Raw genomic sequence first — 24379 nt, forward strand, 5'->3', positions numbered from 1 at the left:
GTTTTGTTGTATTCTGTCTCTTATTTCCTCTCAGAATTAGTTGATCTGATCTCACTATAGACAAACAGACTTGCATAGCACCGTCGATCAGAGGCAACGCCTCCTGAACCTTTAAGCAGTAGAGGGTAAACTACCTACAAATGTGAATTTCTTAGTTTCCTTTAAAATATATAGTTGTTAACCTTTCGTGTGCCAAAATCTCTTGAGTTACATTTTCCTTCAAAGCAATGTACTTTTTTCTACATATGCAGTATGTAGTTAGCATAAAATCATTGGTGCCATGAAGATTATTTTTAAACTTAAATAAATATTTAAATACCATAAAAGAATGGGTCTTTTTTTTTTCAAACTTGTCTCCTTTATCAAGTTACCAATACATGGAGAGATTGATGACTCAGCACTTGCAGAGGACCTGGTTCAGATCCCAGCACCCATGTGATGATTCACACCTGGCTGGAACTTTAGTTCCAAGGGATCTGACACCCTTCTCTGACCCCCCTTGAGCAACACACACATGCAGGGCACATACATATAATAAAAATAAAACAAAAAGATCTTTATTAGCTATGAGACAAAACTGCCATTTCCTTATGAATATCCATGATGATAAACTAAGCCTCCAACCTTAGTTTTAGTTTGGCTTTGTTTTTTCAGATGGGGTCTCACTGGCTGGACTGGAACTCAGAGATCTACCTGTCTGCCTCTCGAGTGATGGGATTAAAGCTGTTGTAATGGGAGCGGCGGGCTATGTTTTTGGCGTCCTGTTGTCTGTATGGCTTTATCTGAAATAATTATACGGAAACTGTATTTTTTTAAACATTGTTTGGCCCATTAGTTTTAGTCTTTTATTGGCTAGCTTTTACATATTGATCTAACCCATTTTTAATATTTTGTGTAGCATCCATGCACCACCACCCTTGAGTCTTTTTTTTTTTTTGGCTTTTCAAGGCAGGGTTTCTCTGTAGCTTTGGTGCCTGTCCTGGAACTAGCTCTGTAGACCAGACTGGACTCGAACTCACAGAGATCCGCGTGCCTCTGCCTCCCGGCGCCACCACCGCCCGGCCCCTTGAGTCTTTAAGATTTTTTTTAACCTTTATTATTATCTTATGTGTTTGGCTTGTGTGTATGTCTTCATACTGTGTGTTATACGGTACCCACAGAAGCCTAGAACTTGAGTTACATACACATGGTTGTTACTAACATGTAGATGTTGGGGACCAAACCTGGGTCATTTGGGAGAGTAACCAGTACTCTTAATTGCTGAGCCACCTCTAGATTTTTAATTATAAAGAAGATTGTTCAAAGAAGTTACTCTTAAAGGAAAGTTCATACTTTATTTCTGTGGCATATCAGAGTCTTTCCTCTTACAATCCAAACATTGTCTAAGCTGCTTATAATTCTTTCAGTAGTAACTTTGGCAAGTAACAATAGAAAAGACTGAACACATGTTACACTGTGACACCAGACCACTGACTTAGCAGAATATACATAAACATATACAACATGAAACTGACTTTTATTTTAAAATATTCTGATTAAAAACTAAAAATATCCTAATTTTTGCATTGCGTGCTTTATTAATGTGGGAGCAAAGGAAGATGACCCAGGTTGGCCTTGAACTCCCAATTCTCCTGCCTCATCTCAAGTGCTGGGATTATGAATTTCATGTGAAAAGTCGCCAGCTAGCTGTGCAGTTATACACTAGTTCAAACACTGCGCAGTCCCAGCTCAATTCTGGAGGCGCTGCCCAGAGGAAGAAGGCAGACAAAGCTGCAGGCATGCAGACACGGGCCCCAGTCACAGAAACCAGTGGTTCCCAGTAATTATTGTGGGATCTCATTTAACACTGAACTGAGACACAAGGAACCCAAACAGGTTCTTAGCTTACAAAACTAAGTTCTGACTGGGCATGGTAGTACACACCGATAGTCCTAGCACTTGGCAGGAGGATCTAAGATCAAGGCAGGCTAGCCTGGGCTACAGAGCAAAACCCAGTCTCAAAAACAACAACAAAGCAGAACAACTAAGTTTCAAAGGTGGGGTATGAGTCAATAGTGCAACACTTGCCTAGCATGTGACAGTCCCTGGGGTCCAATAACGTTTCATAATTAGACTTAGATGATCTAAAGATCTTTAGGACCTATTCCAGTGTGAGAAATTAAGTATCCACTCCAAACTATAAAATAAATCCGATCTACAGATTGCTATTGCATCAAAATTGTCTCATCATATTAGAAAAAAATTAATACTGACCACTCAAAGCTTTATAATTTGACAGAATTTCTCAGAATACAGCCTAATGAAAAGTGCTGAAGGTGTTGAGTGCAGTGGCACATGCCTGCAATCTTAGCACTCAGGAAGCAGAGGCAAGAGGCTCCAGGGTCTGAGGCCAGCCTGTCTCAAAGTGCTGAAAGCATCCCAGCTTCTGTGCCAGGGCCCTCCCTCCTCTAGAGATGACCTTCAAGTTCCTCTCCTGCTAATACTGCATTCTCCAGAGTCTCACTGAGAAAGTAATGTTACAGTGGCTAGATACAACACATTACCAAACAGATGCACTAAGCTGAGAGAATCACTTGATTCCTTTGCCACACAGCAAGCTGATCAAATTGTTGAACCTACCCAATAGCTCAGAAGCTTTCTTGATGCATAAAAACATGTAACCTCCCACTGGAATTACCTCCAGCCAGAACGTATCGGGTAGGATGCATAACAGCAAGGGAGCACACGGATACGAGACATTCTCCCAAAAAGGAATACACGCTCTGTCCCGTCTCGTGGAAGACTTCCACCCGCCGTGGCTGCGCCATACTGCCAACTATGAAGCAATCTTCTTGTTTAGGGTCCCACACAGCTTGGAACCTTGTTAGCCATCTCCCAGTGATAGTGTTATGCCTAGTAGGGAAAAACAAAAACAAAACAGTATTTACTTTGAAATGTTAAATTATCTGCTCACCTAGCCTTCAGCTCGTGCTCAGAGGGTGGTGACCCTGGGCCTGTGGAAATGATACCTCTTCTGGGGCTGGAGAGATGGTTCAGTGGTCAAAAGCACTTACTGGTTTGCTTCCTAGCACCCGTATGATAGCTCAAAATCATCCATAACTCCAGTTCCAAGGGACCTAATGCCTCTCTTCTGACTTCAGCAGGCCCCAGACACATACACAGCACAGATGCATTCACACAGGCAAACGACTCATACATATAAGTCTTAAATTTTTTTTAATAAAAGATAATGTTTCTTTTTTCTTTTTTTAAAGCCAGGGTCTTAGGTAGCCCAGGTTGACCTTGAACTCCCTTTGTAACAGAAAATGACCTAAAACTTCTGATCCCCCTGCCTCTACCTCCCAGGCAATGAGATTACAAGCCTACACCACACTTCGCCTTCTTTATGCAGTCCTGGGAATCAAAGCCAGGGTCTCACACTTGTTAGGTAAGTGCTCTACCGACTGAGGACATCCCCAGCCCTAAAGTAGAAAATATACTGTGAACAATTATACATCAACAAACAGAAAAACCTAGAAGAAATAGACAAAGGAACACAATTTGCCAAGACTGAACAAACCTAAAGAATTAAAAATATAAATTCATTCATGACAGTTAAGGGGATTCACATACAGAGGGAGGAAGTGGGGGGAGAGATTTGAGAATAAGCCTTTTTGTTTCTGTTTATTTGAAACAGTATCTCATTCTGTAGCCTGAAAATTACTATGTAGCTCAGTCTTACCTCCAACCTGTGGCAATCCTCTGCCTTACTCTTCAAGTGTGGACATAAACTGTGTGCACCTACATACCCAGCTTTCTGAGGGTGGGGCTCACATGGCAGAGTGCTTATCTATCACACACAAAAGCCCTGAGTCCAATCCCCTGCACCTCATAGGTGTGGCTTGCACAGACTTGTAATCAAAACTGGGAAGGTGGAGCAGCAAGATTGAGAGTTCAAGGTCATTTTCAGGCCAACATAAAAGAGACTCTTGCCAAAACACAAAAACCCTCAAAAGAATATCAACAAATTCGACAGCATAGTAAAAAATTATACACCGTGGTCAAGTAGAAGACAAGGATGGCCCACCATAATGAAACTCAAACTGTAACACACCACCCTAACAAAGTGAAGGACAGGCACGTGATCGTCACAACTGATGTTGAAAATGAATCCATGATGTACTCAACCAACTGGGAGCAGAGGAATCACAACACAATGAAGGCCACGTGTGAGAGGCCCACAGCGCATCAGACCCGATGAGGACTGATAGCTTTCCTCTGGGATCAAGAGTGAGGTAAGGGTGGCCTTTCACCACTAACATGGAACCCGGACCAGAGCTATCAAACTCTGGTCATTTAGCAGGGGTGATGGTGTTGTGTTCGCTGATGTATTGATCACATTCATAAAAACAAAATATGATGAAAGATTCCACACATTTAAAAATCTACTTAAATAATTTCAAGCAAGGTTACAGGATACAGGGAAAAGGAAGATGGTCGGCTGATAAAATTCTTACCACATAAGCGTGGAGTTCAATCCCGAGAACCTATTTAAGCTTCCGCACGGGTGCAGTCACACAAGCCCACACACTCACACACAAACTTTTAAACAAGCATAAAAATCTGTTGTATTTAAACCAGGCAGCAGTCTCAGCTGCTGAGGAAGGTCACTTTCATCCAGGAGTTTGGGCTAACCTGGACAAACAGCAAGATTCTATTTAAAGGAAAATACAAACAAAACAAAACAAACCTGCAGGCTGAAAGGCCTTCTCCTTGTCTAACAGCGTAACGGGAAGAGAGTTCCTGGGAACAGTTATATTCAGGACATCAAGGTTTCATGTCGAGATACAGGTCTACTTCTCAATGTCACGCTTGTGGTGGGATGTTATGGTGTGTATATAAAATGCACCCCAGGCTCCCGTGCTGTGCATCCTTGGCCCCCAGCTGCTGTTACTGCTATGAGCAGCTGTGGATCCTGTAGGAAGTGGGGCCTCCCTGGAAGAAGTGGTCACATGAGTGTAGACCTTGCGGTTTACAGCTAAACAGGGAGAATTCTAGCCTTTTAGGAAACTGCTTCTGGTTTCACTGAGATATGAGGACATAAAGAATCTCAGCGGCAAGCTGTCCTCTCGGAGCCACCTGCTGCCAGGGAGCAACATACCCCACAGACAGACACAACAGCCTGCAATTCGAGCTCCAGGGGATCCAACACCCTGACAGATACACATATATAAAAGTTTAAAATAAAAGTAAACCTTTAAGAGAAAAGGAAATCAGCCCCAGCTACATAATGAGTTATCAGCCAGCCCGGGCTATACAAACCTCAGCCTCAAAGCAAAAAGAAAACACGCAAAAACCCACACGAATAATGACAGTCAATTTTAAAAATTTAAGAGACCGATAAGAAATGTTAATGACTAAGTCTTATTTTGGGAAATGTGGTTTTTATAATGAAGAGACGTTTGTGTTTTATCCTTCTCTCTGAACAGGATAGAACTGGTTATAACTATGCCTCTCTAGACCAGTAATTTTTAGGTTTTTTTTTTTTAGCACTTAGCCAAGAGCAAGAACAATCATTATATATATATAAGTAGTGTGACCTACAAAAAGTTAATTGTTACTACACATTAATAGTAGCCAATCTAAAAACAAAATTAAGAAAAGCGTCCCCACCAGCTGGAGGTGGCACACGCCTTTAATCCCAGCATTCAGGAGGCAGAGGCAGACGGATCTCTTGAGTTTGAGGTCAATCTGGTCTACAGAGAGAGTCCCAGGACAGCCAGGGCTACACAGAGGAAGCCTGTCTCAAAAAGCCAAGCAGATAAATAAATAGATAAATAATAAAATAGAATGTAAACTTAAGAAATTTACACAGCACTCAAAAACTGGGCAGAAAAAAAGAAACACTTGGATTTAAAAATGAACAAATTATACCTGTTTACAATAAAAATAAAAAAGGATGCTTTGCTGGGCAGTGATTATGCAGCCTTTAATCTCAGTACTCAGGAGGCAGAGGCAGGTGGATCTATGAGTTTGATGTCAGCCTGGTCTACACCGCAAGTTCCAGGACATCCAGAGCTACACAGAGAAACCCTGTCTCGAACAAAAATAAAAACACGGGGGGTGTTTTATGTCTTTATTTTAAACACTGTGCTCAGAAAGCAGTATGTAAAGGAATCAAGGAGGGATTTTAGATCATTTAAAATAACTCATCAGGAAAAACCACTTATTTGTGCATTTTTTTGTAAAATGACTTTTCACAGTTTTCTATTCTTGCAACAAGGTCACTAGGCCATGGCACTAGGCCACAGTGTTTCTGAACTCATTGTATCCCAGTGTTCTAATGTAAGCTGGATATTAGCACTGGAAATGAAAACCAGCTGGCAATGAAGAGACACTATGATATTCCCAGTCAAATAAATAAAATAATAAAATGAAATTTTAAAAAATCTGTCACTTCTCCAAAGATGAACATAGAGTCTTGCCGAGCCCCAGCCTATCCCCTTGCCTCCACTAACAGTGCTAGGGTTAAAGACACATGGGCTCTTTTCTTTTTTTTTCTTCTGTGGTTTTGGAGCCTGTCCTGGAACTAGCTCTTGTAAAGAGACCAGGCTGGTCTCGAACTCACAGAGATCCGCCTGTCTCTGCCTCCCAAGTGCTGGGATTAAAGGCATGCGCCACCACCGCCCGACTATGGGCTCTTTTTTAAACATGGTTGCTGGGATCTGAACTCAGGACCTCATGCTTATACAGCAAGCCATCTTAACTGCTGAGTCAGTTTAGAACTGTCTGTGATTCATCAGTCCATTTAGTGACTGGCAGGATTGTCTTATTCTTTTGGTGTTCAATTTCCACAGTCCTGCTGGGAGGAGTTCCCCTCATTACTTTCTAACTTCATGCCGTCACAGCTACGGGTCCTGGGCTGGATCGGGCCCACTGCGGTGCTGGCCACAAAGATCCTGCCTGTATCCTCAGGTGTTTTCCTCTACTAGGGTCAGTGTTTCTAGTTTTCAAGTCACATTTATTATTTTGAATTTGTTCTCCAGTGAGAAATAAAGATCTAGTTCTTCTTGGGTGGGCAGGAAGAGAGTTTGCCATCAACCTCTGCTGAGAAGAGCAGATACCTCAGAAGGCTACAAATCTGTGCCTTACTTATGGGGCATGCTTTAACCCCGGACTCGGGAGGCAGGGGCAGGTGGAGCTCTGTGAGTTCGAGTCCAACCAGGACTACATAAATATCAAAACTAAATGGACAAAGAAGATGTAGGACACAGACACACACAGAGGAAAACTATTCAGTCTTATTAAAAGAAATTCTGAGCCGGGCAGTGGGGGCGCACACCTTTAATCCCAGCACTCGGGAGGCAAAGGCAGGCGGATCTCTGTGAGTTCGAGACCAGCCTGGTCTACAAGAGCTAGTCCCAGGAGAGGCTCCAAAGCCACAGAGAAACCCTGTCTTGAAAAACCAAAAAAAAAAAAAAAAAAAAAAAAAGAAATTCTGCCATTTTTGACAACACAAACAAACCCGGAAAACATTTTGTTAAACAAAATAAGCAAGACACAGAAAGACAAATAAGATATGATCTCATTTCCGTGTCGAATTTAAAAGTGAAGAAGGAACAGTCACAGAGGCTGGTAGTGGAGGGCGGGGAAGAAGTTGGTCAAAGAAAGCAAATTCAGAGAGTGGGGAAGAATCAAAAGATCTATTCTAGAAATATAGTTAGGAATGTTTTGGTGGGGGGTTGGATTTTTAAAACCTTTTTAATATTTATCTTACTTTTCTTGTGTGTATATGTCAGCGTATGAGTATCCCATGTTTGTGCTTGCCCTAAAGGCCAGCAGCAGTTAGAGGCAGTTGTGAGCTGCCTGACACCCACCATAGGTTCAAAAATGGAACTCTACAGTCATCATGCTTGCTCAGCAAGCGCCTTTACCCCACAAACCATCATTCATTTAAGTCAGTAAAAGAGAGAGATTTTAAATGTTCTCATCAGAGGGAAGGAAAAAAAGGAATGTGAGCTGATACATGTTAACCAGCTTAGTTTAGTCATTCTATAATGTATGCATATTTCAAAACATAGTTATGCAACAAAGACATTTTTATTTCTTAAAAAATTAAGTAAAGTTTGGGAACAGTGTTGCACACCTTTAATCCTAGCACTCAAGAGGCAAAGACAGAGGCTGTCTGTGAGTTTGAGACCAGTGTGGTCTCCAAGGGAGTTCTAGAACAGCTAGGGCTGCATAGTGAAACCCCGTCTCAAAAACAAACAAACAAAAACCAAGGAAACTGATAAACTGAAACATAGTATCTGAAAAATGAAATTAAATGAGTAAGACCTATAAAAAAAAAACAAAATATGCTTAAATAGAGCTTCTGAAAACTAACACTAACAAAGTCTAGCACACTCCCAGCTTCAAACATGAAAAAGAACAACCTCTAGAGAGAAGGCCTGGCACAGGGAATCGTTAGACATTAAACTGGCACACTCAAAGTAAAGGGTTCAAGAAGAGGGCCATCAGAAGCATGAGGGAGATACGTGCGGAAGCCACCGAAGCCAGCACAAACAGGAGCCCCACCAAGTAGACATGAGTCTAAGGTACTGAGTAAAGCTGAGAGCACGTGCCAGCTGAGAGCTAGGTCACTGAGACCCGGAAGCAAGAGCTCTTCTGGACAGGACTGAAAGGCAAGGATGCTTATACAACACAGCGCAAAACCAGGACGACAGTCTCTCCTTGAGTCACATGCCCAGCATGCGCCTTCTGCATCTGCTGCTCCTCGGATGCAGGGAGGCCTACCTGAGGGTGGTGAGGAGAGGAATCTGGGACGACACAGAGCTGCTGTCAAAGACTCTGCAAATAAACAGTTACACCGCCATGTTACTTAGATTCTCCAGTCTTACTGAAATAGTAACTGTGTATTTAAGATATCTGTTGGTTCACAGTGGGAAATATAACAGTTACTTATGTGGGATCAGATTATAACCTCAGATGCTGTCTTTAACAATAAGGACATGGACTATACTATAAAATTCAATCCATACAATAAGCTTAGTTTGGACATACTTAAACACTATTACTCTAAAAAATAAATTTTTGCCACGCAGTGGTGGCACATGCCTTTAATCTCAGCACTTGGAAGGCAGAGGCAGGCAGATCTCTGTGAGTTTGAGGCCAGTCGGGTCTATAGAGTGAGTTCCAGGACAGGCTCCAAAGCTACAAGAAACCCTGTCTCGAAACACCAAAAATAAATAAACTTTCTTTGCGGCAGTATCTCACTATGTATGCCTAGAACTGTCAACCTTCCTATTTGATCTCCTGAGGGCTGGATTACAGGTAGGCACCACCACACCAGCTTGGTATGTACATTCTAAAGTGGCAATCTGGCATCTAAAACTATATTCAGATTCACACACACATAAGGGCTGTGGAATTAAAACTCACAAATACTCTGAGAGTGCGTACATATATAAAAACCAAACTTCCAGGGTTGGAGAGATAACTCAGTGGTTAAGACCACTGACTGCTCTTCCAGGACATAGGTTCAATTTCCAGCACCCACATGGAAGCTCACAACAGTCTGTAAATTCAGTTCTTAGGGACCCGACACACTCACAGACTCACAGACAAACCTTTTTTTTGAGACAGGGTTTCTCTGTGTAACAGTTTTGGCTGTCCTGGAACCCATTCTGTAGATCAGACTGGTCTCAAACTCACAGAGATCCGCCTGCCTCTGCCCACCAAGTGCTCGGATTAAAGGCGTGCGCCACCACTGCCCGGCAAATAATTTGTTTTAGGAGCAAAAAAAAAAAAAAAAAAAGCAAACATTCTCTGATTCTTTAGTTGATAGCCTGATGGCCTGATACGTCATTTCCGAACTGCTGAAGAGACTGACTGGCCAGTACAAAAGTGGAGGGACCCAGAATGAAGCCAGGCTCAGTTACTCCTCCCCTTCTGTGCCCAGCTGACCCCAGGGCAATCTCGTGGCACTGGAGCTGCCTTCCCAGTTTGACTATTAGAAAGCTTAATTACTAGAAATTAATGTAGTAAGCATAAACTCTAGAGTGTGAATGAAGGAAAATGGATAAAAAGTTGTCAGGACAAAGAGAGCTGTGTGGTAAGAAGTGGAGGTGGGGGTGGGTTGCCATGATAACCTTACATCATGTCCTGGTAACACTCACAAACGTGGCTAGACACTAAGACCTGCAGATCATGTGTTTGCCGTTCTTGAGCCTGGCCCACGGCACACATTCAAGAAATACTTGCTGAAAGATGAATCCCAACTCTTAAAGAGCTTGCAAATTTGAAAAAGAATTAAGTATTCTCAAAGAGAACAGGATCACTTTTCCTGTAGCTGCATAACTGTCTTCACATTATTCTCAAGAAATGGGGGGTCTCACTACGCTGCCTGTCTGTGCTCAAGGGATCTGTCTGCCTCAACTTGCCAAGAAACTAGGACTACAAAAGCCCTTTCATGTTTCTTCAATGTGACATTTTTTGTTTCTCAGTTCAACTGATTTAAATCAGTTTTAGGGAAGTAGCTATAGAACAGTAGAAAAGGTAAAATCCCAAAACCACACCTATTAGCTTGGGCAGAAGCATAATTTTTGCCCAAAATCTGGGGCTGAGCAATTTCCATTTAACACACTTTTAAAGTAGATCCCACTTTCCCCCAGAGGGCGGAGTTCTCCTAACTGAAGTGGTGAAACACACCTAGCAGAAAGAGGGCAAGTTCAAGGTCAGCCTGGAATACAGGTAACCTGGGACAGGAAGGGGTAAGAAGTGGGATGAAGAGGGATGGGGTGGGAGAAAGGGGGGTAGAAAGGGAAAGAGGGGAAGAGAGGGACTATAATAACAGTAACACTAGTGATTCCATAGCAGTAGCAGTAAACAAAACTTCTAGTTACGAACACCATAGCAGCAGTCTCTAAATAGATTCCCCAAAAAACATGGTTCTGTCTTCTTAGTGTACCTTAGCTTACAGTCAGCACAGGTGGTCACCACTCTGTTACCAGTGACAGGTGAAAAGTAGGCAGAGGCAATGCTCTTCGTGTGTTCAGTCAAAGAGATCAAAGGCTGGTTTCTCCTGGAGTTCAGGTGCCTGGCATCATAAATATGAACGTCCCTGGGATGGGAAGAGAAATTATCAGTACAGCCCATGCAGTGAGCCCACGGACTACGTTACACACTCAAACACGTACTACATTAGAAACATTTAAGACGGGGCCTGGAGAGATGGCTCAGTGGTTAAGAGCATTGCCTTCTCTTCCAAAGGTCCTGAGTTCAATTCCCAGCAACCACATGGTGGCTCACAACCATCTGTAATGAGGTCTGGTGCCCTCTTCTGGACTATTGTATACATAATAAATAATAAATAAATATTAAAAAAAAAAAACATTTAAGACAAAACCCTCTCATATCTAACTTTACAGACAGTGACTGGCAAAGGAAAATAAATAAAACATTGAAGAAATTCCAAGACACAGAAGACCCATGTTGCCTCGGGCAGACTAGTTTCTACCAGGTTTCCAGTATCTCCAAGTGCTGAGGAGCACTGGCACACGTCTATAATCCCAGCACTCGGGAGGCAGGTGGAGCTCTGTGGGTTTAAGGTCAGCCTGTTCTACAAAGTTAGTTCTAGGACAGTCAGAGCCACCACCGTAGGAAGACCCTGTGTCCAAAAAAAAAAAAACAAACAAAAAAAAAAAAGCCAAGTTATGGGCCAAGTTATAGGTCTCACACACACAAATTTTCTGTTTATTACAATTTAAAGTTTTCTTCTCTAAAAGTAGAAGCAAATATGTTTTCTTGAACAGTTTCTCTATTAAACCAAAAGAATTCCTATTAAAAATTATAATATTTCCATCAGTGTGAGGAGGAAAATTACTTACTTCTATATAGCACACAAGTCAAATGTGTGTCAAGTACGGTGGCACACACTTTTAATCCCAGCACTTAGAAGGCAGGGGCAGATGGATCTCCGAGTTCCAAGCTAGCCTGGTCTACAGAGTGAGACCTTGTCTCGAGATTTAAAAAGGAAGGAAGGAAGAAAGGAAGGAAGGAAGGAAGGAAGGAAGGAAGGAAGGAAGGAAGGAAGGAAGGAAGGAAGGAAGGAAGATCAAATGTCTGAGAAACTAAATTAACTCAAACCTGGCTCGGTAACAAACATCTATAATCCCAGCCCTTGAAATGGTAAAGGAGGATCAGCACAATTTCCAAGCAGACAGAGATAGCAAGAGGGACCCCACCCAAAAAATAAATGAATGAATGAATAATAAACCCAGAAGAAGAAAACATACCTCAATCCTGCCGTGACAAAATACTGCCTGGATACTGGGTGGACATGAACGGTTCTAATTTTTCCCATGGATGAATTAAAAAACTTCTCATAGGAAGTTCCAGGTGTCCGTCTATCTACCAGTGACAAATGTCCATCCCAGTGTCCCACTAGCAGCGTGGAAGCGTCTTCTGCCAAGAAGTCGAAGGAAGAGGGGCTGCTTCCCTCGTTCCTGTACACCTAGGGGAGAGAAGCAATAATCCAGTTAAAACCCCAAGGCCGGGGAGGTGGCTCAGTAGATCAAATCAAAAGCTGACATCTGAGTGCAATCCCTGGACCCCCCCAAGAAGATGGGTGGGGTGCTACACACCTGTACTTCCAGCACCCCACCACGGCAGGAGGTAGAGGCTCAGCAGGCATCTCAGGATGCAGGCCTAGCAGCACAGAGACTCGCGGGATGGCAACAACTGACTCCCCAAAGTTGTCCCACACCTTTCCGTGTAGCCGAGGCGGGCCCTAAACTAATGATTCTCCTGCATTCTCTTCCCAAGTGCTGGGGTTCCATAAAAACATTCTTTTAGAGAAAACCAATGCTTAAATCCCTAGTAAAGGGACTGGGCGGTGGTGGCACACGCCTTTAATTCCAGCACTCAGGAGGCAGAGGCAGGCGATCTCCAAGGCTAGCTTGGTCTACAAGAGCTAGTTCTAGGACCGCCAGGGCTGTTACACAAAGAGACCCTGCCTCATGTTAGAAAAAAAAAATGTAGTAAAGGAGTTATAAAAATGTCATTTACCCTGCTATCGTCCACACAGGAAATATAAAGCAAAATGAAAACACAGAGGTTTGCCTAAATCAAATGGTCAGTTAATCCACATCAGAGCTACACCCCAAATCTGAAACCCTCAATTCCAAATCTACTCTGTGAAACTTACCAGAAAAATAACTGGCTCTGAATTCTAGCTAACTAAAAAAAAAAAAAAAAAAAAAAAAAATTTCCTTTTCTTATTTCTTTTTTGAGGCAGGGTTTCTCTTTGCAGCCCTGGCTATTCTGGAACTCGCTCTGTAGACCAGACCGGCCTTGAAATCAAAGAGATCCTCCTGCCTCTGCCTCCTGAGTGCTGGGGTTAAAGGGGTACACCACCACTGTCCAGCCTAAAATTATATCTTAACAGAAGTAGTTTTGAATCCAAATGAACTCTAAGATATATGACTGGATATTCATTCAATTATAACTATTGTTGATAGAAGAATAAACAGATTAAATTTCTTTTGTTTTTTTGGTTTTTTTGTTTGTTTGTTTGTTTGAAACATGTTCCCTCAGCAGCCCAGGTTGGACTTAAACTCAAGATATATAGCTAAGGAGGACTTTGAGCCTCTCATCCTCCCAGGTGCTAAGATTACACGCATTGTGCCACTACACCAGCTTGTGTGGTGCTGAGGACTGAACCCAAGGCCTTGTGCCTGCTAGGCTGGCACTCTAACATCTGGGCTGCATCCCTAGGGCAGATCAAAATGCTTAATTTTCAAAGCTGGGTATGGTAGCTCTCATCTCACTTGGGAGGCAGAAGCAGGTGGATCTATGTGAATTTGGCCAGCTTGGTCTACACAGTTGAGTTCCAGGACAGTCAGAATTGCAAACACCAAAAAAGAAAAATTAATTTTTGCTTTAACTCTGATTTCCCGAAAAGGTAAACTGTTTGCTACAATCATCTGCGATGCCAAACTGGGCCTAAAAGTACAAGTCTGTCATCCTAGCCACTTGAAGATTGAGACAGGAAGATCACAAATCCTGGCCAACCTGTGTTAAACGACAAGGCTCCATTTATCCTCTCTACCTGCTAACCTCACCTATTTATCCTCTCTACCTGCTAACCTCACCTGTTCTTGCTCCTGCTCACTATTGGCCCTTCATCTCTTTATTAGGAACACCAGGTGCTTTAGACAGGCAAAGAATCACAGCTTCACAGAGTTAAACAAAAGTCACACACCTGGAAAATAATATTCCCCAACACTTGATTTCTGGATCAACCATATTGAGAGAAGTTTGTGGTACAACTTAGGGACTAAATTAAATCAATCGAGCTTCACTATCTTCATTTTTTTTTTTACTATCTTCATTCTTTAATTAAAAGAGAAAAAAAAACCAACAAAGAGAAAAGCTTTCCCAGTAAAAGATAATTTAGGAATTGAGTGAAATGAACCCAGAAGCAGCCACCATTTTCTGTGCTATGGTAGTTGTTAGGATAAATGGGTGTGGTTAGCAGGTAGAGAGGATAAATAGGTGGGGTTAGCAGGTAGAGAGGATAAATAGGTGGGGTTAGCAGGTAGAGAGGATAAATAGGAGGGAAAACGAGAAGAACGAGGAACAAACGAGAGAACAAGGAGAACAGGACACCAGGGGTCAGCCATCCAGCAAGCCAAGGAGAAAGAAGCAAAGAAAGGTATACAGAAATAGAGAAAAATAAAAGCCCAGAGGTAAAAGGTAGTCGGGATAATATATTTAAAAAGTTGGCAAGAAACAAGCCACACTAAGGCCAGGCATCCATAACTAAGAATAAGGCTCCATGTGTAATTTGGGAGCTGGGTGGCGCCCCCCAAAAAAAGTCAAGAGTAAAACACCACACAACAACCAAGTGTACCACTTAATAAATAATCCAGAATATTCTCCGATGTCAGCTAGTAAACACATTAACATTTACCTCTTCAAAAATCGCAGTGGAGAAGTCCCCACATCGCAATGTGCCGTCATAGCTCAGGGACAGCAGGTGGGCTGGGTTGGTGGGTGAGAAGTAAAGACAGCTGACAGGCTGACTGTGGGGATGAAAACCATACGCCTCATCTTCATGCTGCCGGGTCTGGAAGAAAGTTGGAGGTGAAGAGCAGTAATGGATGTGGCCTTGGATGTTGCTATGTCTTCATATTACTAAAGTATTTACATAGGAATTATACGGAGTCTTTGCTTAGTCTAACCGTGCTCACTCTCCCAGACAATCAGAACCAGCAGCCTTTTAAAAACATGTGTATGTGTGTACAGCATGACCATAGAGAGGCCATGACATACGTGTGTAAGTCAGAGGACACCTTACCGGAGTCTTTCCTTTCACCATGAATTCTGAGGTCGAACTCGGGTCACCAGGCAAGCATCTTTATCCTCTGAGCATTTCATGGGCCCAGAATCAACATCTTTATACTGGAATTCTTTGTTTCCTGACATTCACTTTAACAATACCCCACCACATTAATTTCACATGTCCAGCTTTGTCAACTATCAAACCAGCTTCTTCTTAATAAGCGAACAAAAAACCCGGCTCCTGACAGCCAAGATGGCCTGCACCTCTGCTCACAGGTGCTGAGACGCTCGAGCTGAAAACAGCGTAGGGGGTGGGGTTGAAGCCAACTCCAAGAAACACATCAAGAGCCCACCTCAAAATAAAATAAAATAAAGCAAAACAGCTAGAGAGTTGGCTCAGCAGTTAAAATCATTTGCTGCTCTTACAGAGAACCCGAGTCTGACTCCCAACAACACATGACACCACACAACCATGCCAGGGAACCTGTTGTTGTCTTTTGACTTCGGAAGACATGAGACATGTACCTGATGAACACACAGACAGGCAAAATACCCATACACTTAACAATAAAACTTAAAAAAAAATTTAAGACAAAAGTATGGGTTATTCAATACCAAGTAGTCATCTCTGAAATCATATACATAAAAGTTACATTATAAGAACTGAATAAATTATATTTAGGAAGATATATGCCAATTATGTAACAACAATTAAAGAAATAGAGGCCATGAATTTGGGGGGGGGAGGTTGGAGGGAGGAAAGAGAAGGGGGAAAATTATTTTCAAAAAAAAAAAAAGTAAAAATACAAAGAATGGGACAGGCTTAGCAGGTAAAGGTTCTTATCACTAAGACATACGTTCAAGCAAAACAGCCCTACTCATAAAATGATAATGTCACTAAGACATACATGTAGGCAGTACATCCATATACATAAAACTATAAAAAAGACATTTCAGTTCTGATCAGCAATTCTTTTGTTGTTTTGTTTTTTTTTTTGTTTTTTTTTTTTTTTTTTGAGACAGGGTCTCACTATAGACCCTTGCTGGACTGGAACTTAGTAAGTAGACCAGTCTGGATTTGAACAAACAGATAAACCTATTCCTACCTCCCAAGTGGAATTAAACGTGTGAGCCACCATGCCTGGCCCTGCTCATCAATTTTTTTTTTTCTTTGAAGATTTACTTTAGGAGCCAGGCATAGTGGTACATGGCTTTAATCCTAGCACTAGGGAGGCAGAGGCAGGTGGATCTTTGTGAGTTTCAGGACAGCCTAATCAACATAGCCAAGTTCTAGGACATGCCAGGATAGAAACCCTGCCTTTAAAAAAAGAAGAAAAAGCCGGGCGGTGGTGGCGCACGCCTTTAATCCCAGCACTTGGGAGGCAGAGGCAGGCGGATCTCTGTGAGTTCGAGACCAGCCTGGTCTACAAGAGCTAGTTCCAGGACAGGCTCCAAAACCACAGAGAAACCCTGTCTCGAAAAAACCAAAAAAAAAAAAAAAAAAAAAAGAAGAAGAAAAAAAAAAGCTGGGCAGTGGTGGTGCACACCTTTAATTCCAGTCAGGACAGGCTCCAAAGCTACAGAGAAACCCTGCCCCCCCCAAAAAAAACACCCAACTTAATTTTAATTTTATGTATACATGAGTATCTGGTAAATGGGTACATGAAGAGGTCAGAAGGTGGCACTGGATCCCCTGGAACTGGAGTTACAGATGGTTGTGAGCTGCCATGTGGGTGCTGGGAATAGAACCTGGGTCCTCTTAAAGAACAGTTGAGCCATTATCCAGGCCCATGATCATCAATTCTTTTGTCAAGCTTTTCCATTCTGAAATATTCTTTTCCCTAAGAGCCAAACGCAGAGCTTCCTGCATGCTGGGCAAACAGCTCTACCAGCTGAGTAAACAACAAAATTATATGCAAAAATAAACCAAAAGGTGCTGAGGATGCAGCTCAGCTGGCAGAGTGCCCACTTAGCACATGCAAAGCCCTGGATGCAATCCCCAGAGTGGTATAAACCTCTCACCTCCAAACATGCACGAACACCCTAATGCACACACAGGAATACAAGTACAATTTAAAAAATAAAAACAGGCTGAAGAGACGACTCTGTGGTTAAGAGCTCTTCCAGAGGATTCAGGTCAATGCCCAGCACCCCATGTCAGCTCATGGTCTGCAACTCCAGTTCCCAGGGGATCCAATACCTTTCTGGCTTCTCTGGACATCAGGCACTAACACATGTACATATGTAAAAAAAATAAATAAACTACCCACACACGTAAATTTCTAAATTAAAAACAAAAATAAATAACATAAATGTTAAAAAAAAAACAAAAAACTTTTAGCTGGACTTGGTGTCACCCCAAGCAGACAAGCAGAGCTCTGAGAGTTCGGGACCTGCCTGGTCTACATAACTGCCTCAAAACAACAACAACACCTCAAAAAAAAAAAAAAAATTCAACATAACATGGAGGAAGACCTAAATCAAATCACAACAACCCCTATTTGAACATAATTTAAACAGACTTTTCATATGCAATTTCTTCACACATACATTTAAATGTCTCCTGCCAGATAATTTATGTCCAGATGGCTAAAGATACTCAAGCTAAAAATGTTAAAGTTCTATAAAAACAATTTTTTTTAAAACAGTTTTTTAGATTTATTTATTTATTATGTATACAATGGTCTGCCTGCATGTGTTCCCTGCAGACAGAAGTTGGCACCAGATCTTATTATCGGTGGTTATGAGCCACCATATGGTTGCTGGGAATTGAACTCAGAACCTCTGGAAGAGCAGTCAATGCTCTTAACCACTGAGCCATCTCTCCAGTCCTATAAAAACAAATTTAAATTCTGTCAGATTTCTAAAATTTGGAATCATAAAGTGCAAAACCACACATCTCAAGCAACATTTATAAATAAATGTGCCAGGCTATTCTCTTGAAGACATTTCCTTCAGGCAGACTTTAGATAATCTTCCAAAAGGCAGTATCAACTCACCAAATCCCAGAGTCCGATTTGCCCAGACTTGGCCCCAGCTGCTACCAAGGTTCTTACTTCTGATGGATGGAGGGCCACAGAGGTGATGGCACCTTTGGTCACTTTACAAACAGTAGCTTCACTGATGACCATACCACTTAATTTGGCTTTGTAGCTACCAAAAAGGGTAAGTTAAAAACAATTTTAATAGTACCAATAAGTAAAAAATAGCTCAAAAAAAAAAGCACAACTAGTAAATTCTGGTGAATATCTACTTCCTGATGACAGAAGAAACCAAATAAATCAAGGTTATTATTTTCCGATTATAAAATTAATTTTGATAATTTTAATGATGGCATCAAAACTTAGGAGGCTACAGTTAAAACGTAACATGCCTGGGATGAGATATGGCTTAGCAGAGGCAGCCACTCTGTGCACACACACGTACTTCAAGTTCATAGACTTTTAGAAGAGAAGATTTTAAAGAAACGATTTCAATAATGAAAACCATAAGGATGTCCTCAATGTTTGATTCATTAGCCCCATGTCTGGAAACCTAAGAAAAGAGTCTGCTATAATGAATGCACTTAGACACACAAACACACACACACTTAACAGAAACTAACTCCAAATACAAAATGGGTAGAAGTGTGCTCTAGTAAATGTGCAAATATCCAAGAAAAAGGCACAGTGTAAAACTGTATGTGAATATATATATATGAACACAAGTGAAATGTGAATTCGTTTATTCGAGTCTGAATATATACTATATGCCAAGCAATGTTATGTTAGGGTTGAGATAAAGTCTCCACATTTATAGTTTCCACCCTGTGTCGGGGTCAGTTCTACTACTGAAGACCTGTAATCTTAGCAACTTAAAAATGAGGATACAGGACTGGAGCAATGGCTCAGAGGTTAGTTAAGAGCATTGACTGCTCTTCCAGAGGTCCTGAGTTCAACTCCCAGCAACCACATGGTAGCTCACAACCATCTATAAAGAGATCTGATGCCCTCTTCTGGCATGCAAGCAAACATGCAGCCAGAACACCATATACATAATAAAATAAACCTAAAAAAAAAAAAAGAGGATTACAAAGCCAAGGCCTAACCGTATGCAGGCTTTAATTTTAATTTTCAGCTTGACAGAAGTTGGAATCACTTGTGATGAAAGACTATCTAAGATCCAATTGGCCTGGGGGCATATCTATGAAGAATTATATTGATTATTTAACTGAGGTAAGAAGATTCACCCAAGCCAGGCAGTGGTGGCACACACCTTTAATCCCAGCACTCGGAGACAGAGGCAGGCGAATCTCTGTGAGTTTGAGGCCAGCCTGGTCTACAAGAGCTAGTTCCAGGACAGAGAAACCCGAATTGTGTAAGAGTGGAGGAAAGGCAGGGTACAGTGATGCACCTCTTTAATCCTAACACTCTCAAGGCAGAGGCAAGCAGATCTCTGTGAGTTCAAGATCAGTCATAATATGCAGTAAATAAATTGGGTGGTGCATACCATTAATCCCAGCAGTCGGGAGGCAAAGGCAGGTGGATCTCTGTGAGTTTGAGGTCAACCTAGTCTACAGAGCAAGTCAGAACAGACTCCAAAGTTAGAGAGAAACCTGTCTCGAAATACCCTCCCCCAGAAAGTAAATAAATAATATATATGTGTTAAAAAAAACAGGGCTAGTTCAGTGGTAGAGCACTTGCTTAGCTCACTCAAAGTTTTGGTTTAATCCTTAACACTATGAAAGGAAACAGGCAAACAACTGTTAGTGTAGAAATAGTAGAGATGATTTTTTTCACTACTTTCAAGGTTTCCTATAATGGCTTTTTTAAAAAGTCCTCTACAACATTTATTCATGTCTTTTGTGTATTTGAATGCTCTGTCTTCATGCACACCAGAAGAGGGAATCTGATCCCACTACAGATGGCTGTGAGCCGCCATGTGGTTGCTGGGAATTGAACTCAGGACCCCTGGAAGAGCAGTCAAGTGCTCTTTAACTACTGAGCCATCTCTCCAGCCCTATATTATAGAGTTTTATACTGCAAGCATCTCAAAATAAATGAAACAAAGGTCAAAAGTAAAACAAAGGCAAGGAATTCAACTTACCTTTTAATGCTAGACAGCCTCTCCTCGGTCCTCTCATTACTTGTCTGCAACATTGGAAAAGATCAAGGACTAAGTTCATATATACGCACGGAAATTTCCTCAGGAAATGATTCTAAAAGCTGAAAGCCTTCCCAAGTAATACCTTGCTCATCTCTGCCCATGTCTTCAAAGACGCTTTCAACAACAGTCCATTGCTGTCATCCTGGTTTTCAGGAATCATTTCTAAGGGCCCAGGAGGTAACAAAGGCTATCAAAAAGAAAAGGCAAAAGGCTGTTTGTCCTATAACATAAACTGAGGAAGGGCCAAGGTTTTGGCCTCATTTTCACTGATTTCCTTTCAACATCAACAACAGTGGCACATCATAGGCATTTAAAAGTGGCTGGCTGTTCAAACAAGGCACTCAGGAGGCTGACAGGGGACCATGAGTTTCAGGACAGCCTACGCCAGAGCTTAAGAGGTATGTCACCGGGCAGAATGCTGGCCTAACATGCATGACACAAAGCAGTTACTCTGGATTATACCTCTAATCCAGGAACTGGGAAGGTCGCCCTGAAATACATAGTAGGTTCGAGGCCAGCCTAGGCTACATGAGTACCTGTTTAAAAGTTATATCAAGGGATCTCTTTATTTTCATTTTGTGTATCTGTAATGTGTTTATGTGAATGTGGACACGCATGTCTAAGTCAGAACAGCCTCTGGTGTTGGTGGTCCTCACCTTCTATCCTGTTTTAAAACAGGGTCTCTATTGTTTGCTGCCACACACACTAGGTCAGCTGCCCTCCAGTTTCTGGAGTTCTCTAGTCTCAGCTGCGCACCTCACTATGGAATTAAATGCATGGTGCCACACCCAGCTTTACATGGCTCTGGGGATTCAAACTCAGGTACTATTCATACAGTAAGCATTGCACCCACTGAACCAGCTCCCCAGCCCAATCCTTAGCAGTTTGATCACATATTACACAGTATTAATTGCTACCACTTATTACTTACTAAACCCTTAGTATAAGAACTATGGATTCTATTTAATTTCATCCGTACAATTCTTTTGATATTTCCTTTTCTTCTTATTCTAGACATACTCTTACTCTCTAGTTCAGGTAGCCTCAAACCAAGCAACCTAGCTTGAGCTTGTGACAATCTCCTGCCTTAGCTTCTCCAACACTGGGGTGACACCATTTTTTTAAATGTGGAAACTGAAGCTTACAAAGAGAAATAATTTACCCACAACTCCACAAGTTCCTGCAGAAGTACAGATTACCCAGTGTTAACAACTCTGAAATCTCTTTAAGCATACAACATCTAAGTATTAAATTAATAAAACTGAAACGAAACAAAAAAAACACCCAATGTAGTTACAAATACTTTAAAATTTTCAATATTTGATTAAGCTAAATGTACTATATTTGAACTTTTTCTTACATTTTCTTCTTCTTCTAACACTGGCTGTGTTGGAGCTACTGGCAATGGAACTCCCAAAGGGTCTACTTTCAACAATCGCATGGACCTTCGACATCCGATCTCATTTTCTTTCTTCTTGGGCTTCTTTCTAAAGGAGTAAAGGAAATGCTCATGTTTTTCTCACCAAATAATAAAACGTATTTAGTAACTTGTTAAAGACTTTTTAAATTGATTTTTATGTCTGTGTATGTGTATGCCTAGTGCCAGAGGGCATCCAATCACCTAAAATACAGGTGCTAGTGAGTCAGCGTGGTGGGTGCTAGGACCACGTCCAGGCCTCCTAGAGAGCAGCCTGTGTGTGCTCTTGACCACTTAACCATCTCTCGAGTCCTGGGTTTAGTAATTTTAAGGAATAAACATCTAGGAATGAGTTCTATAGATATATTCACACAACGTATAGGGAAATAGACATAGCTGTACTGGCTTTTTGTTGATGCTGGTGTGTGTGTGTGTGTGCGCGCGCGCGCGCGCCTGTTTGTCACCACATGCATACAATGCTCACAGGTCAGGAAAGGGCACTGGGTGCCCTGGAACTGGGGTTACAGGTAGTGGTGAGTCTTCCAATGTAGTTGCAGGGAACCAAACCTGAGCACTCTGCAAGAGTGCCAAGTGCTCTTAACTACTGATTTATCTCTTGGCCACACTGATTCTAATAAAGTCTCAAAACTATCCAAACCAAAACCTTAATGTGATGAGGTGAGCATCATTAAACAAAGCTCGTCACACACATCTGTCAGAACGTGGTCAAATGAACGGCACACGGTGAACAACGCGGAAGACAGGCCAGGGCCTTTCACCTCAGGTGCATTTTCCCTGGACTGTTCTTGGACGTGATTCGTGTCTCCTGTGACAAACATTTATATTTAATTTATAAGACATGTTTATTCCTGTTGGGGTGTCAGATCATAGCTATAGAACCCAATCTGTTCAGTGTGCTCTGAATCTGTCTCGCTTTCCCAGATACAATCTATAGTCCATGCCAGGCAATTGTGTTTCAGCTGCTCGGTCCTGAGAAAGTTCTGGGAAAGGGCTGCTCTGTTAATATTTAGTGTGTGCTTACTGGTGGATACTTACATGTTCCTCTGAACTCCAACAGCCTTCCCGGGATCATTGCTTTCTCTGTTACCTCCCTATATGAAAGTACACTGGAACTGAAATAAGGCTGTCTACAGCATTAGACTGTGGTCTGCCCCATTCTTTCAGGTCCGACAGATAAGATCTGCATAGTCTGACTAAAGATGACACACAAGTGGCTCACACTTTTTTTTTTTTTTTTTTTTGGTTTTTCGAGACAGGGTTTCTCTGTAGTTTTGGAGCCTGTCCTGGACCTAGCTCTTGTAGACCAGGCTGGTCTCGAACTCACAGAGATCCACCTGCCTCTGCCTCCCAAGTGCTGGGATTAAAGGCGTGCGCCACCACCGCCCGGCCGTGGCTCACTTTTAACCCCAGCAACTGAGAGACAAACAGGAGGATTCCTATGAGTTTGAAAACAGCCTAGACTATATAGTGAGTTCTAGTATACCCTGAGATACATTGTGAAACCCTCTCAAGAGAAAACAAAACAAACAAAATAAATAAAAATAAAAACTGGAGCTGGAGAAATGACTCAGTGGTCAAGAGCACTTGTTCTTGCAAAGGACCTGGGTTCGATTCCCAGGACTCACATGGTGGCTTGCAATCATCCTCAACTCCAGTCCCAAGGGACCCAAACCCTCTCCTGACCTACTCGGGCACCAAGTATGCATGTGATGCACAGATACACATGCAGGCAAAACATTCCTACACATAACATGAAATAACTAAATTTTAAAAAAAAAACAAACTTTAGTTAAAAAAATAGAAAAACAGGCTGGGCAGTGGTGATGCACACACCTTTAATCCCAGCACTCGGGAGGCATAGGCAGATCACTAAGTTCGAGGACCTGTTTGTTCTACACAGTGAGTTAGTTCTAGGACAGTTGGGACTACATAGAGAAACCTTGTTTCTAAATAAACAAATAAATCTCTGCAAATAAACTAATCTCTGGGTTCATATAATGGTCACCTTTAGATGGGGAAAATATACAAAAGCTGTCCAACAGCTACAAGTGGTTGAAAAAAAATTGGATAGAAATATGGCTCAGCGATAAAGCACTTACCTAGCAGGCTCTAAGTCTAGGTTTGATGCCCAGAATTGAAAATACGTACAGGCTGGCCTTGAACTCACAGAGGTCCGCCTGCCTCTGCCTCCCATGTTGAGATTAAGGGCATGCACAACCACTGCCTGGCTCAACTCAATGTCTCAAATTTAAAATCCTCTGCAAAATATCGTAGTCTAGCCAACGTTAAGCACTTCTTTTACCTCTTTGATTCAGGTTGCTGTCTCTTCTTTATCATTCCACGGAGCCTTGCAGCTGACTGAAAAGCACACAAAATATACCTTCACATAAACATGCTACCATATGACTACACTGTGTACCCATTGAAACAGTAAGTAATTGCTACTATATCCAGTTTCTTCAGGAAATAGAT

At 41.9% G+C, this 24379-nt stretch overlaps 1 protein-coding gene across 1 annotated transcript in view; it reads right to left on the reverse strand.

Annotated features, from left to right (window-relative positions):
• Positions 1-1129: 1129 nt before the first annotated feature.
• Positions 1130-24379, reverse strand: part of Wdr76 (WD repeat domain 76) — a 35273-nt gene continuing 12023 nt past the window's right edge. The window contains exons 4-13 of the mRNA XM_057780952.1: positions 24210-24265; positions 21830-21956; positions 20552-20656; positions 20410-20453; positions 18324-18477; positions 14954-15109; positions 12276-12493; positions 10949-11101; positions 8776-8829; positions 1130-2892 (exon numbers count right to left, since the gene is read on the reverse strand). Of these exons, the coding sequence (XP_057636935.1) occupies positions 2628-2892; positions 8776-8829; positions 10949-11101; positions 12276-12493; positions 14954-15109; positions 18324-18477; positions 20410-20453; positions 20552-20656; positions 21830-21956; positions 24210-24265 (1332 nt within the window). The 3' untranslated portion in view covers positions 1130-2627. The remainder of the gene's footprint in view (positions 2893-8775; positions 8830-10948; positions 11102-12275; positions 12494-14953; positions 15110-18323; positions 18478-20409; positions 20454-20551; positions 20657-21829; positions 21957-24209; positions 24266-24379) is intronic.

Source organism: Chionomys nivalis, chromosome 9 (genome assembly GCF_950005125.1).
Source record: "Chionomys nivalis chromosome 9, mChiNiv1.1, whole genome shotgun sequence".
Taxonomy (NCBI): Eukaryota; Metazoa; Chordata; class Mammalia; order Rodentia; family Cricetidae; genus Chionomys; species Chionomys nivalis.